At 39.4% G+C, this 12,792-nt stretch overlaps 1 protein-coding gene across 1 annotated transcript in view; it reads left to right on the forward strand.

Moving 5' to 3' along the window:
- Window positions 1-568: 568 nt before the first annotated feature.
- The window catches only part of ca16b (carbonic anhydrase XVI b), a 146,250-nt gene continuing 134,026 nt past the window's right edge, over window positions 569-12,792 (forward strand). The window contains exon 1 of the mRNA XM_079841173.1: window positions 569-1,216. Coding sequence (XP_079697299.1) covers window positions 1,129-1,216 — 88 coding nt within the window. The 5' untranslated portion in view covers window positions 569-1,128. The remainder of the gene's footprint in view (window positions 1,217-12,792) is intronic.

A 12,792-nucleotide genomic window follows, 5' to 3' on the forward strand; every position in this document is an offset into this window, starting at 1 on the left:
AAACAGACATGTGCTGAATGTTAGAGACGATAAAAGTGAGTGGGTCCAATATCATTGATCGTAAAAAGTGGGTTGGTCTTGTCCCACCCACATACAATGGTTCCGACGCCCATGCAAAGAACCGATTTGAAACTAGGCTCTGGCTCCGAACCAGCACTGCCTCGGTGGAAAAGGGGTACATAGGAGCACATTCCTGAACGGCTCATTTTGAGACAGTTTCAGATTTATGTGGAAAATAACAGAGTGGATGGATTTAGACAAATATGTTCAAAAACAATATAAAAGTGAATTTTATAATATAACAGGTCCCACTTTTTTTTGTACTCAATTTGACCTATAAAAACAAGCCTTTTCATAAAAAGGTCAAACTATTTGATTAAAAACATTAATAAAATATAAATATTGTAAAATAATAAAAGATTGCGCCTTCTTGTACGTCAAGCCCCACAAAAATATCAAAATGGCTTAATTTTCATAATAGAAAAGTTTTTTTTTTTTTTTTATGAATCACCAAAGCGTCACGTCATCGACCCTACTAAATATGCACGCCGCTTTGACCAATCAGATTACAGGACCGGAACTAACTGTTTTGGAAAGACACATTATGAGAAGAGTCTTGCGCTTCAGCTTCCAGTAGCCAATCCTCGTCTTTCTTCGGCAGTCACACAGAACCACAGCCTTCGGCGCTAGGATCCAGAGGGCAGGGCTTTGATTTCTCAACTAATTCCTCTGGCAAAACACGAAACGCTCACATGCACAACTTCCTGGATAGAGAAGCGGACCGCGCTGAATGTGATTGAAGCGAGTGACTTTGTAGATGCGCGAGAGAGAGCGAGCGAGCCGCTGGACAGCAGAGGAACCGAACGAGCTCGAGCGTCTGAAAGTGTGTCCGGTTGGGATTAACTTGAGAATGTAAAGAGAATATGTAAAGGACGCCGCAGAGAGCAGAAGTGAGCGCGGATTGTGGGCTGTCCGAAATGTCCCACGAAACAGGCACAAGATTTGTCGCCGGTCATTAAAACCGCCTTGATCACTCGCAATTATTTCGGTTAGTCAAGTTAGTGTGTTTCCTTCCTTGACGCTCAATTTTATCCGCCATTCCGTGTTGCTCTAATTGCGCATTTGGACATGTGGAGACTGCGAGGATCGTGTCGTTTAGGGATGTTGTGTTTGACTTTATCAGCCCTTCTCATCCTACCCATCAGCTGTCATCCCGGTAAGAGAGGCCTTTGTGCTTAATATTTTATCATCGGAACGGCGATTGTGGGAGATTTCCCTGCAAAAAGTTCTGTTCAATGGGCAGGTGCATTCGTGTCGATCAGCGTCAGAGATCATAATGCATTAAGAGTGATTGTGTGTGTTTATGGCAAATATGTGCAATGCAAAGCAAACGGATCTGTAGCTGCTGTAATTCAATGTTTTTAAAGGTGCACGTATGATTGAAGGTCAGTTTCCCAGCGCTTTGTGACAGAAGTGAAGGCTTGATTAAGAGCTCGGATGGTCTCGCGGACTTGATTGTTCCCAAGGTGATGTCATCCAGGCTATGCGAAGGGTATCCAGAAACTCATAGATTTGACTTCTATTAATTAAATATTCTATTCATTTATGCAATTTGTTTGTATTATTTGTTTATTTTATTTAACGTTTTAATTATAGTTATTACACATTTTAACATTTATTTTTTTATTTTAAATTCTATTTTATTTCTTGCTTTTTATATCAGGGTGGAAGGGTATTCTTGTGCATATTGTAGAAAAATGCCTATTAAGTTTAAGTAGTTCATCCAGTTTGTGAACAGATGCATTGGAAAATGTTTTCATCATTACAACAGCATCTTTGTTTCCCTTCATTTAACCTGTAGCAGTAATTTCTCTCATTTTATATCTAGTACCACTTAGATTTTACTTAAGTGTAATTGCTACACTTAAATCAAGTTTTCCAATTTAGTCAGTTGAGAGCGATTATATATATATATATATATATATATATATATATATATATATATATATATATATATATATATATATATATATATATATATATATTAAACCAGAATAAGTTGGTTTGCTGGTCTTAGCTTATTTAAGCTGGTCTCTCTACCAGACTAAGGCCACATCCACACAAAGCCAGAGCTTTCCCTATCCAATCTTTTTTTCTCCCTCGTCTCACAAAACCATAACCTGGTCCTACCAGACTCTCGTACATTTCATTTGTACAGAGAGTCTGCCCACTCTCCATTGACAAGCGTTAACTTCCTTGAAGGCGGGTACTCTGAAGTTTAAAACTATTGGATCTGCCCAAAGCCTCTCTGGATCTGCCATAACCAATCGCTAACGTTTGGTCGTGACGTATGTCATCTCAAACTAGCGCACCACATCAACGTCATCGTTCTCAGCCACTCCCTCTGTTCGCTGATTGGACCGGTTCAAATTTGACTGTAGAAAACCAGATAATATACCGCAATCCCAGACGGAGTACTGAAGGAAAATGAAAATTGAGCAGAAGTACAGTACGTAGAGGGCGGAGCCAGGCTAACTAAACCGACTCAAAACGATGTTGTATACATGCCAGACCAGTATGTGGCGCTGTAATTCTGCCACAGAAATACACTAAAAACTGAGAAGTGTTGTGGCTAGAAGGGGTACAGGAATGGTAGGAAGTGAGGCACAATCTCACGATAAATTAACAATAAATACATTTGCTACTTACCAGATTGTGTTTTATTAACGCCTACACCTACCCTTATAGTAATGCAAATACAGTAATTAAATGACGCAGTATTGATGTGCGCATGCCCAGTGCCCATAGTTGTTTCCCTTCTAGTCTTTACCGTGCGGGACGTGGTGTGATGACATCACCGGTTCACAATATATACGGATTGACTGTACACACGAAAACGCAAGGGTGTCGGTTTCAGATTTATCCACTTTGGGACCCGTTTTCAAAAAATATCGGTTTCAGGCTCCCAAAACGCTGGATCCCTGTGGACGAAACGCTGATACGGTACAAAATGTTTACGTATACAGCTAAACGAGTCTCTGTTTGGACGGGGTCTAAGTTAGTTTTTAGCTGTCAGCCTGACCATATGAAAAATACCAGCCAATAGACCATATTGGCCAGATGGGAAGACCAACAGACCATCTTAGGCTGGTTTAAGCATTTAAATACTTGCTGTATTCAAATGCAAGTGACATATTTAGTGTAAATCTGGTTCAGTTAACTTGTATAAATAGATTTTCCTACACGCCATCATAGACATTGAAGGGGACTATTCAATATTTAGATTAGTAGTTGACCAATGTTGCATTTGATTCCCATGAATATGTGCTTTTATTCTTTTCCCTAATCATCTCTGGATATATTATTTGAGAATATGATTACCATTGTACTGAATAATAATGAATCATGTCACCAATTACAGCCAAGAGAGAAGTTATAAAGGCATAGCTATTCTTTTTGAGCCTCACATATGCCAATTTTCCCTTTTAATCTGTTGCTCTTGGACACTCTAGACATCATGTGATCTTAATGAGCATAGTAAAAAGCATCCCAAGCAATAAGTCTGGCTGGAAATATGGAACATAACAAATTGAACAAAATGGACCTTTTCGCCACCGCCGAAACGGCACTGTAATATAAGCTTGAAAATGTGTTGATCCTTTATTACTCATAGATAATAGCCTGTGTGGGTGAGCAGATGAACAGAACATGGTGGACATCGCAACTCAATGTTTCCTTTTCCTGTCCCAGCCCTCATTAGCTTTTGTTATACAGACACTCGCTTTTGTACACTGTCACAGATCATGTCCTTGTATTTCTGTTAGTGGTATCATATTTCTATAGAAGCTGACAGTGAGGCTGAGATGGTCTGTATTTAGGGCAATGGTTCAATTGCTTAGTAGAAATTTAGATAACCTCTAATGGTAACGGCCTGTTACATCAGCTTGCAGAATCTTTCTATAAGAAGAACAGATGTTTAAAAAAAAATGGTATTATTGTAGACAGGCACCACTGGGCATCAACGTTCAATGTTAAAACTTTCTGACCCAAGGCCGTTCCACATTGTCTTCTCACCCAAGCTTCCAAAGAAATGAAAGGGCACTTCATTTTTTGTTTCAGGAAGGGCTGGGACTTCCGATTATATAATTGTTTTTGTTTTGGAATTCCATTTGAATTATATTGTTTGTGTGGCTCTGATTTTGCTTACATTGTGGAGACCAAATATATATATATATATAGCATCTTAAAACATACTAAATGTCTTGATGACATTTAGTCCCCACCATGACAAACAATGCTGGGTAGTAATTGATTATATGTAATCCAGATTAGGTAATCAGATTCCAGTCTTGTAATTGAATTAAATATGTTTTAAAATGCTCTTAATCAGATTTCAGTTACTTTTTTTATTGATTACATGAATACACATTTGCACAATGCCAGTAAATTATTAAGTTTTCCTTTTCTAAAAAAGCTTTTTGCTTATACAGGGTAGTATGTAGTATGTTAGACAGTGAAACTGACCCTGTACATTTTCCATGCAATTAAAGACACTTGACCATAGTGGCTGGTCTGTGTGTACAATTCCATAAATCTAAAATACTTTTCAAACATATGGGGTTGGACAATGAAACTGAAACTGGTTTTAGACCACAATCATTTATTAGTATGGTGTAGGGCCTCCTGTTGCGGCCAATACAGCATTCATTTGTCTTGGGAATGACAGATACAAGTCCTTCACAGTGGCCAGAGGGATTCTGAGCCATTCCTCTCCCAGAACGGTGGCCAGGTCACTGTGTGATGCTGGTGGAGAAAAACGTTTTCTGACTTGCTCCTCCAGAAAACCCCAAAGTGGCTGAAAATATTTAGATCTGGTGACTGTGCAGGCCATGGGAGATGTTCAACTTCACTTTCATGTGTGTATTGATTAGGGATGCCACAATTCTCAATATAATATTGAACCGTTCGGTACGGCCTTCACGGTTCAATACGCGCCTGTGAATTGCTGTTTTTCGGTTTTGCATTTAATTAAGTATTTTTCTACAAATTCTATCATTTGCCTCCATTTGCCTTACTGAACAACGCGACATACATTCACATCACATGTTAGTGGTAGAGTTATACTCACGGAAAACTATAGTAATTCACAATCACGAAAGTTAATTATTTGCATGCGTTTTAAAGCCTTGCCGGCGTGTGCGCGGTTTTAACATGCGCTTTTCCGAGCGCGCGCACTAAACGCTTGTCAAACACGTGATTACTGGACTAAGTCGTCTTACTGCGCTAATACTGTCAAATACACACAAGGTTTACATAAACACAGTCGGTTATGTCTAAAGTGACAGTAAAATCGGCGCGTGTCTGTGTTAGATGCACGCAGGTCTTACATTGACATAGTGAACTCGCTGTCCTTAAAGGGACAGTTCACCTCTAAAATTATGTCATTATTCACTGTATTTACTCTAATATTGTTCCAAACCTGTATTCATTTCTCATTTTTGAGTGAACTATCCATTTAATGTTAATACAACAACAAAAGACAAAGAGAAAATCACTCACTGCTCTTGACTGAAAAACTTTAATACAGTAGCTTTAATAAGAATCAGTGTATATTTTATAGTGAAGTCTATGTAGTGTTTTATTTTTACATTTATTCATTCAATTTCATACTTAAATGCTGTACAGCTCTGAGCTGCCAGTGTAAATCTTTATATATATATGTATATATATTATATTATATTATACAATACACTAGGAATGTGTACAAGGTTTTTTTTTTAAGTAAAGTTTTAAGTTTAAGTAAGGTTTTTCAATAATTTTAAGTAAAATAAAGAAAGAGTATTGCAAATTAAAAAATAGTATTTTTTTCTCCTCAACCTCTTGCTGTTCCTGTCGCTTAAGAATAGAATAGCAAAAAACTGATGTGACAAGCCATCAGAACCGAACCGAACCGAAAACCGTGGTTAAAAACCGAGGCGTGTATTGAACCGTGGACTAACTGTATTGTTGCATCCCTAGTATACACGGCACCAACTTTAGAGGACAATTTTTGAACCATTAGGTGCACGTGGACTTCCAGAATGGTCTGGTAGTTCTTGGCAGTGACGTGCCCATCAAGCACAGTAGGGAATGCCATGGGCTGCAATATCAAACTGTCACTGACTGATCTACTCTGGGCACGCAACAGTCTGGGTGTTAAGCCTCTTTAGGGCTTCTCCACACTGTAACTCACACAGATGTGGGAAAGACAGTGGACTATACATGAACAATACATGTTTCACATTGTCCACAGCCCAAGATTTGCACTGTTGCTACCATTGAAACCGACATTTGGCACTGGCACGAGTGACCAAAGGTTTGGCTAAAGAAGCCCAACCATGTCTAGAGACTCTGTGGAGCTCCTGACGAACAGTTTTGGTGGAAACAGGAGAGTCAAGGTGCGCATTTAATTCTGCAGTGAGTTGGGCAGCTGTGATTTTATGCTTTTTGCAAACAATCTGTACCCCTGTACAAAAAATGTACAGGGTAGTATGTTGGACAGTGAACCTGAGTGAACTACGGGCACTGGGCATGCGCACATCAATACTGCATCATTTAATTACTGTATTTGCATTATTGTAAGGGTAGGTTTAGGGTTGGTGTAGGTGTAGGCATTAATAAAACACAATCTGGTAAGTAGCAAATGTATTTGTTATTTTATCGTGAGATTTTGCCTCACTTCCTACCATTGCTCTACCCCTTCTAGCCACAACTCTTCTTCTCCATTTTTAGTGTATTTCTGTGGCAGAATTACAGTGCCACATACTGGTCTGGCATGTATACTACATCGTTTTGAGTCGGTGTTTCAGTGGTATCGTGTGTACGCAGATATTTCTTGAGACGAGGAAAAAAAAAGATCGGATGGGGAAAGCTCTGGCTTCATGTGGACGGGGCCTTAGTTTTGGAGGTTTCACACCTATATATGCGCGGCGTGGTTGCCAATCTTCACTGATTTTTCATTCCATCAGTAAGAGCAGAGTGTGAAGGTTGAATTTGCTGATCAATATCACAGCTGTACATAAACTATTGCAATCCACACAACATCATGGAAGACATATCAGAGTTCAAAAGAGGACAGATTGTTGGGCATCTCTCTGGCTCAGCTGTGACCAGGATAGGAAGTTGTGGTGTATCGAGAGCTATGGTATCTATCCAGGGTAATGTTGGCATACCACAGAGGACGAACCACATCCAACAGGAGTAACTGTCGATTCAAGAGGAATCTGTCTCAAAGGGATGCCCAGGTATTCTCAGATTGTTTGCAAAAAAGCATAAAATCACAGCTGCCCAACTCACTGCAGAATTAAATGCGCACCTTGACTCTCCTGTTTCCACCAAAACTGTTCGTCAGGAGCTCCACAGAGTCTCTAGTCATGGTTGGGCTTCTATAGCCAAACCTTTGGTCACTCGTGCCAGTGCCAAATGTCGGTTTCAATGGTAGCAACAGTGCAAATCTTGGGCTGTGGACAATGTGAAACACGTATTGTTCTCTGAGTCCACTGTCTTTCCCACATCTGTGTGAGTTACAGTGTGGAGAAGCCCTAAAGAGGCTTAACACCCAGACTGTTGCGTGCCCAGAGTAGATCAGTCAGTGACAGTTTGATATTGCAGCCCATGGCATTCCCTACTGTGCTTGATGGGCACGTCACTGCCAAGAACTACCAGACCATTCTGGAAGTCCACGTGCACCTAATGGTTCAAAAATGTTACTCTAAAGTGCGTGCCGTGTATCAGCATGATAATGCATCAATACACACAGCAAAACTTGTGACAGGATGGTTTGATGAACATGAATGTGAAGTTGAACATCTCCCATTGCCCATTCCCACCATCCTGGAAGAGGAATGGCTCAGAATCCCTCTGGCCACTGTGAAGGACTTGTATCTGTCATTCCCAAGACAAATGAATGCTGTATTGGCCGCAACAGGAGGCCCTACACCATACTAATAAATGATTGTGGTCTAAAACCAGTTTCAGTTTCATTGTCCAACCCCTTTATGTTTGAAACGTCTTTTAGATTTGTGGAATTGTACACACACACACACACACACACCAGCCACTATAGTCAAGTGTCTTTAATTGCATGGAAAATTGAGATAATTTGGCCACTGGATATACAGATATCACTTTAACACGTTCATTTATTTTAATTATCACTTAGTGAGTCATTTAACCATGTATTACTATGTCTTTGAAAGGCTTTCATCTTTCAAATATATTAAAATGCAAAATTCCCAAACTTTTTTGTCATCTGATCATCTTTGACTGAATATATATACTTCAATAATCAATAATTTCACAACACATTAGCACATGCATAGTTCTGTGGTGATGTCAGTTTATGGTCAGATGATATGCAGTAAATAAAATATTTAGAATTGTTTTAAATGCATTTTAATTTGACATTTTTATAATTTAATTAATGATTAGATTTTCATCAACAAATCCCCTGCAGTTCCTTCACGAACCCCAGTTTCGGAAACCCTGACGTAATGCACTTTGTGTTGTTGATGACAGAATGTGGTATAAATTTTATTTCTCTTTGTTTTTTGTTTTTATCAATATGGTACAAAATGTTACAAGATAAGTAATTTAAAAGTAGTCCAATTACATTACCTCAAATATGAACTGTAATAGATTATATTACTACAATTTTCACCATGTCATTTGCAGTTAACAACATAACATACACTCACCAAAAGGATTATTAGGAACACCTGTTCAATTTCTCATTAATGCAATTATCTAATCAACCAATCACATGGCAGTTGCTTCAATGCATTTAGGGGTGTGGTCCTGGTCAAGACAATCTCCTGAACTCCAATCTGAATGTCAGAATGGGAAAGAAAGGTGATTTAAGCAATTTTGAGCGTGGCATGGTTGTTGGTGCCAGACGGGCCGGTCTGAGTATTTCACAATCTGCTCAGTTACTGGGATTTTCACGCACAACCATTTCTGTGGGCGAAAATGCCTTGTTGATGCTAGAGGTCAGAGGAGAATGGGCCGACTGATTCAAGCTGATAGAAGAGCAACTTTGACTGAAATAACCACTCGTTATAACCGAGGTATGCAGCAAAGCATTTGTGAAGCCACAACACGCACAACCTTGAGGCGGATGGGCTACAACAGCAGAAGACCCCACCGGGTACCACTCATCTCCACTACAAATAGGAAAAAAGAGGCTACAATTTGCACAAGCTCACCAAAATTGGACATTTGAAGACTGGAAAAATGTTGCCTGGTCTGATGAGACTCGATTTCTGTTGAGACATTCAGATGGTAGAGTCAGAATTTGGCGTAAACAGAATGAGAACATGGATCCATCATGCCTTGTTACCTCTGTGCAGGCTGGTGGTGGTGGTGTAATGGTGTGGGGGATGTTTTCTTGGCACACTTTAGGCCCCTTAGTGCCAATTGGGCATCGTTTAAATGCCACGGCCTACCTGAGCATTGTTTCTGACCATGTCCATCCCTTTATGACCACCATGTACCCATCCTCTGATGGCCACTTCCAGCAGGATAATGCACCATGTCACAAAGCTCGAATCATTTCAAATTGGTTTCTTGAACATGACAATGAGTTCACTGTACTAAAATGGCCCCCACAGTCACCAGATCTCAACCCAATAGAGCATCTTTGGGATGTGGTGGAACGGGAGCTTCGTGCCCTGGATGTGCATCCTACAAATCTCCATCAACTGCAAGATGCTATCCTATCAATATGGGCCAACATTTCTAAAGAATGCTTTCAGCACCTTGTTGAATCAATGCCATGTAGAATTAAGGCAGTTCTGAAGGCGAAAGGGGGTCAAACACAGTATTAGTATGGTGTTCCTAATAATCCTTTTAGGTGAGTGTACTACAATTGGTAAGTAATCTACCCAGAACTGAATACATACGTGTGTGTGTGTGTGTGTGTGTGTGTGTGTGTGTGTGTGTGTGTGTGTGTGTGTGTGTGTGTGTGTGTGTGTGTGTGTGTGTGTGTGTGTGTGTGTGTGTGTGTGTGTGTGTGTGTGTGTGTGTGTGTGTGTGTGTGTGTGTGTGTGTGTGTGTGTGTGTGTGTTTTTTTAGCAAGGGGCATTACCACAGTCAATCGCATGCCGCCAGTTCACATCTGAGCAGGTTTTGTGTAAAATTGAATCCTCACCCTTGAGCTACACACTCCTGGGCATTTGTAGATGTGTTTAAACCTATATCAGATGTGAAGTGGTAACTGCGAGTGTGTGTGCGCAGTGGGCGCGTGCAAAAGAAGGTCAAAGATCTCGGAACCCTGTGGGGAGTGTCTATCATCTTTTCTGGCTGACACCACAGGAAGCTTCTGCTCGACACCAGTATCCATCAAGGGCCTCTTGTCAAAAGACACTGGATTTTTAATGCTCTACCTTGCCCTTCAGTCTTTGTTGCTGCACTCTCGCTCTCCCGTAATGAGGAGTCCTTTCCTCTGTGATTGAAAGGCAGTCGGCGCAATAAAGTCAGAAAAGAAGCCCTCTACTCCGCTGCCATTCTTATCCACCCATCACCAAATTCCTGACCTGCATACAAAGAGTCTGTAAAGCATTTAATTGAAAGCAGGGAGTAAAAAATCAATACGCAGGAAGCATTAAAAATAATGGGAAGCAGTGATCCAGATCCATATTTCATATCCACAGATGGGTGTGACTTTTACATATGTCACTGGCTCACTTTAGCGTGCATTTTACAGTCTTTTTAAACAGGACTGGAGTTTTGACTGTGGGCGAGCGCTTTAATAGAGTGCTTTAAAGTTTTAGTTCCCAGGAAGATCACTTCTGTTGTAACACGCCTTTTAGACTCAGATATGGCTTGTTAGGATAATAAAACACTGGCATTTCTCCCACAGTTTGTAATTACTTTCTGTGCTTGCAACTTGAGTATAAAGCCGCAGTGATTTTACGAGACACCTTTAGATATGGATATGGTATAAATCGGCATCTGTTGTGTTTTATTCTAGGATTCTGAGATGTGTGTGTGTGTGTGTGTGCTTGTATCTGCTTCGTCAGCAATATGTTGTCAGCGGGGGAAAGATTGAGGAGGAACGTCTCCCCTCCTCCTATCTTAGTCCATATTTGACTCGTTTTGCATAGTAATTTTTGACATTCACGTCTATTTGATCATGGCCATCACATCTGACATTAAAATGTAAACCACTCTAAAAGCTCTACATGATATATTAACATATTTGTGGGGTATGCACAATATACAGAGAAGTATTTTCATGTTATGGCTGCTAAATATTGGGGTAAGTTTTCTTTTTTTTTTTAAACAGTAAAGACATTTATAATGTTATACGTTGAATTCCATTTTAAATAAATGCTGCTCTTTTTTACTTTTCTTTGCATCAAAGAGTCCTGAAAAAAATGTATCACTGTTTCCACAAAAATATTAAGCAGCACAACTGTTTTTCAACATTGATAATAATCAGAAATGTTTCTTGAGCAGCATATCGGCATATTAGAATGATTTCTGAAGGATCATGTGACTCTAAAGACTGGAGTAATGATGCTGAAAATTGAGCTTTGAATCACAGGAATAAATTACATTTTAAAATATATTACAATAGACAACAGTTATTTTAAATCGTAACAATATTTCATAATATGGTGAGACTTTTTTGTTTTTGACTTGATACTTATTCGAGAGCATTTACAAATTACTTGGTGTGTTTTTATATATATTATACTCATGTTTATATACATATGGATTTTCTATGTGTTAAGTGCTATCACTTTTATAAGATATTAGATGTAGGTTATAAAATCCCTTTGACTTGCATTGAAGAAGGGCTCTCTAGTTACCAGAATATCATAGAGACTTGCAGGTAGCTCTTTTTACTTCAGCTAATAAGTGTCCACCTAGCAAGACACTCAAATGCTCAAAAAAGTACCCTAATATCATAAGATCTGCACTCACATTTTCTAAAAATCAGAAACTTCCAGTGCATAAATCAGTACAGTGATTTCTGTCTTGCAGATATTTCTTCTTAAAGGATAGTTCACCCCAAAAAGAAAATTGCCTCATGATTTACTCACCCTCAAGCCATCCTAGGTATGACTTTCTTCTTTCAGATGAATACAATCGGATATATCTAGTTAAAAAAAAATATCCTGGCTCTTCCAAGCTTTATAATGGGAGTGAATGGATGATTTGATTTTGAAGTCCAAAAAAGTGCATCCATCCGTTATAAAAGTACTCCACATGCCTCAGGGGGGTTAATAAAGTCCTTTTGAGGCAAAGCCATGCATTTGTGTAAGAAAAATATCCATATTTTAAAACTTTAAAAACTAAAATAACTAGATTCTTGCAGACGGCCTATGCAAGTTGACTTGCACCAAAAGAGTAACCCCTGAGGTGATGTAGGAGTAGAGTAAGCTTTGACGCCTCTTGAGTTCCAACAAACTCAAGCTCCTTCATTTGTGGTGAATTTGTGACCGGCGTTTTGTTTTGCTCTATCCTCTGCGCTTCTGCGTTCATCAATACGTCATGTGTCGGGTCAGGGGTTACTCTTGCACCATAAATTGATGCGTAAGGCCGTTTGTCAGAAGCTAGTTATTTTAGTTTATAACTTTTTAAAATATGGATATTTTTCTTTCACAAATGCATCACTTACCTTTTGAAGGCCTTTATTAACCCCCGGAGCCCTGGATTTCTTTTATTATGGATGGATGTTTTGGGGCTTAAGGCGAGACACGGCAGGTGAAAATGTAAGGTGGAAAATAATCAAAGATATTTGAAATA

The sequence above is a fragment of the Gobio gobio genome (assembly GCF_949357685.1).
Source record: "Gobio gobio genome assembly, chromosome: 17".
Lineage (NCBI taxonomy): Eukaryota > Metazoa > Chordata > Actinopteri > Cypriniformes > Gobionidae > Gobio > Gobio gobio.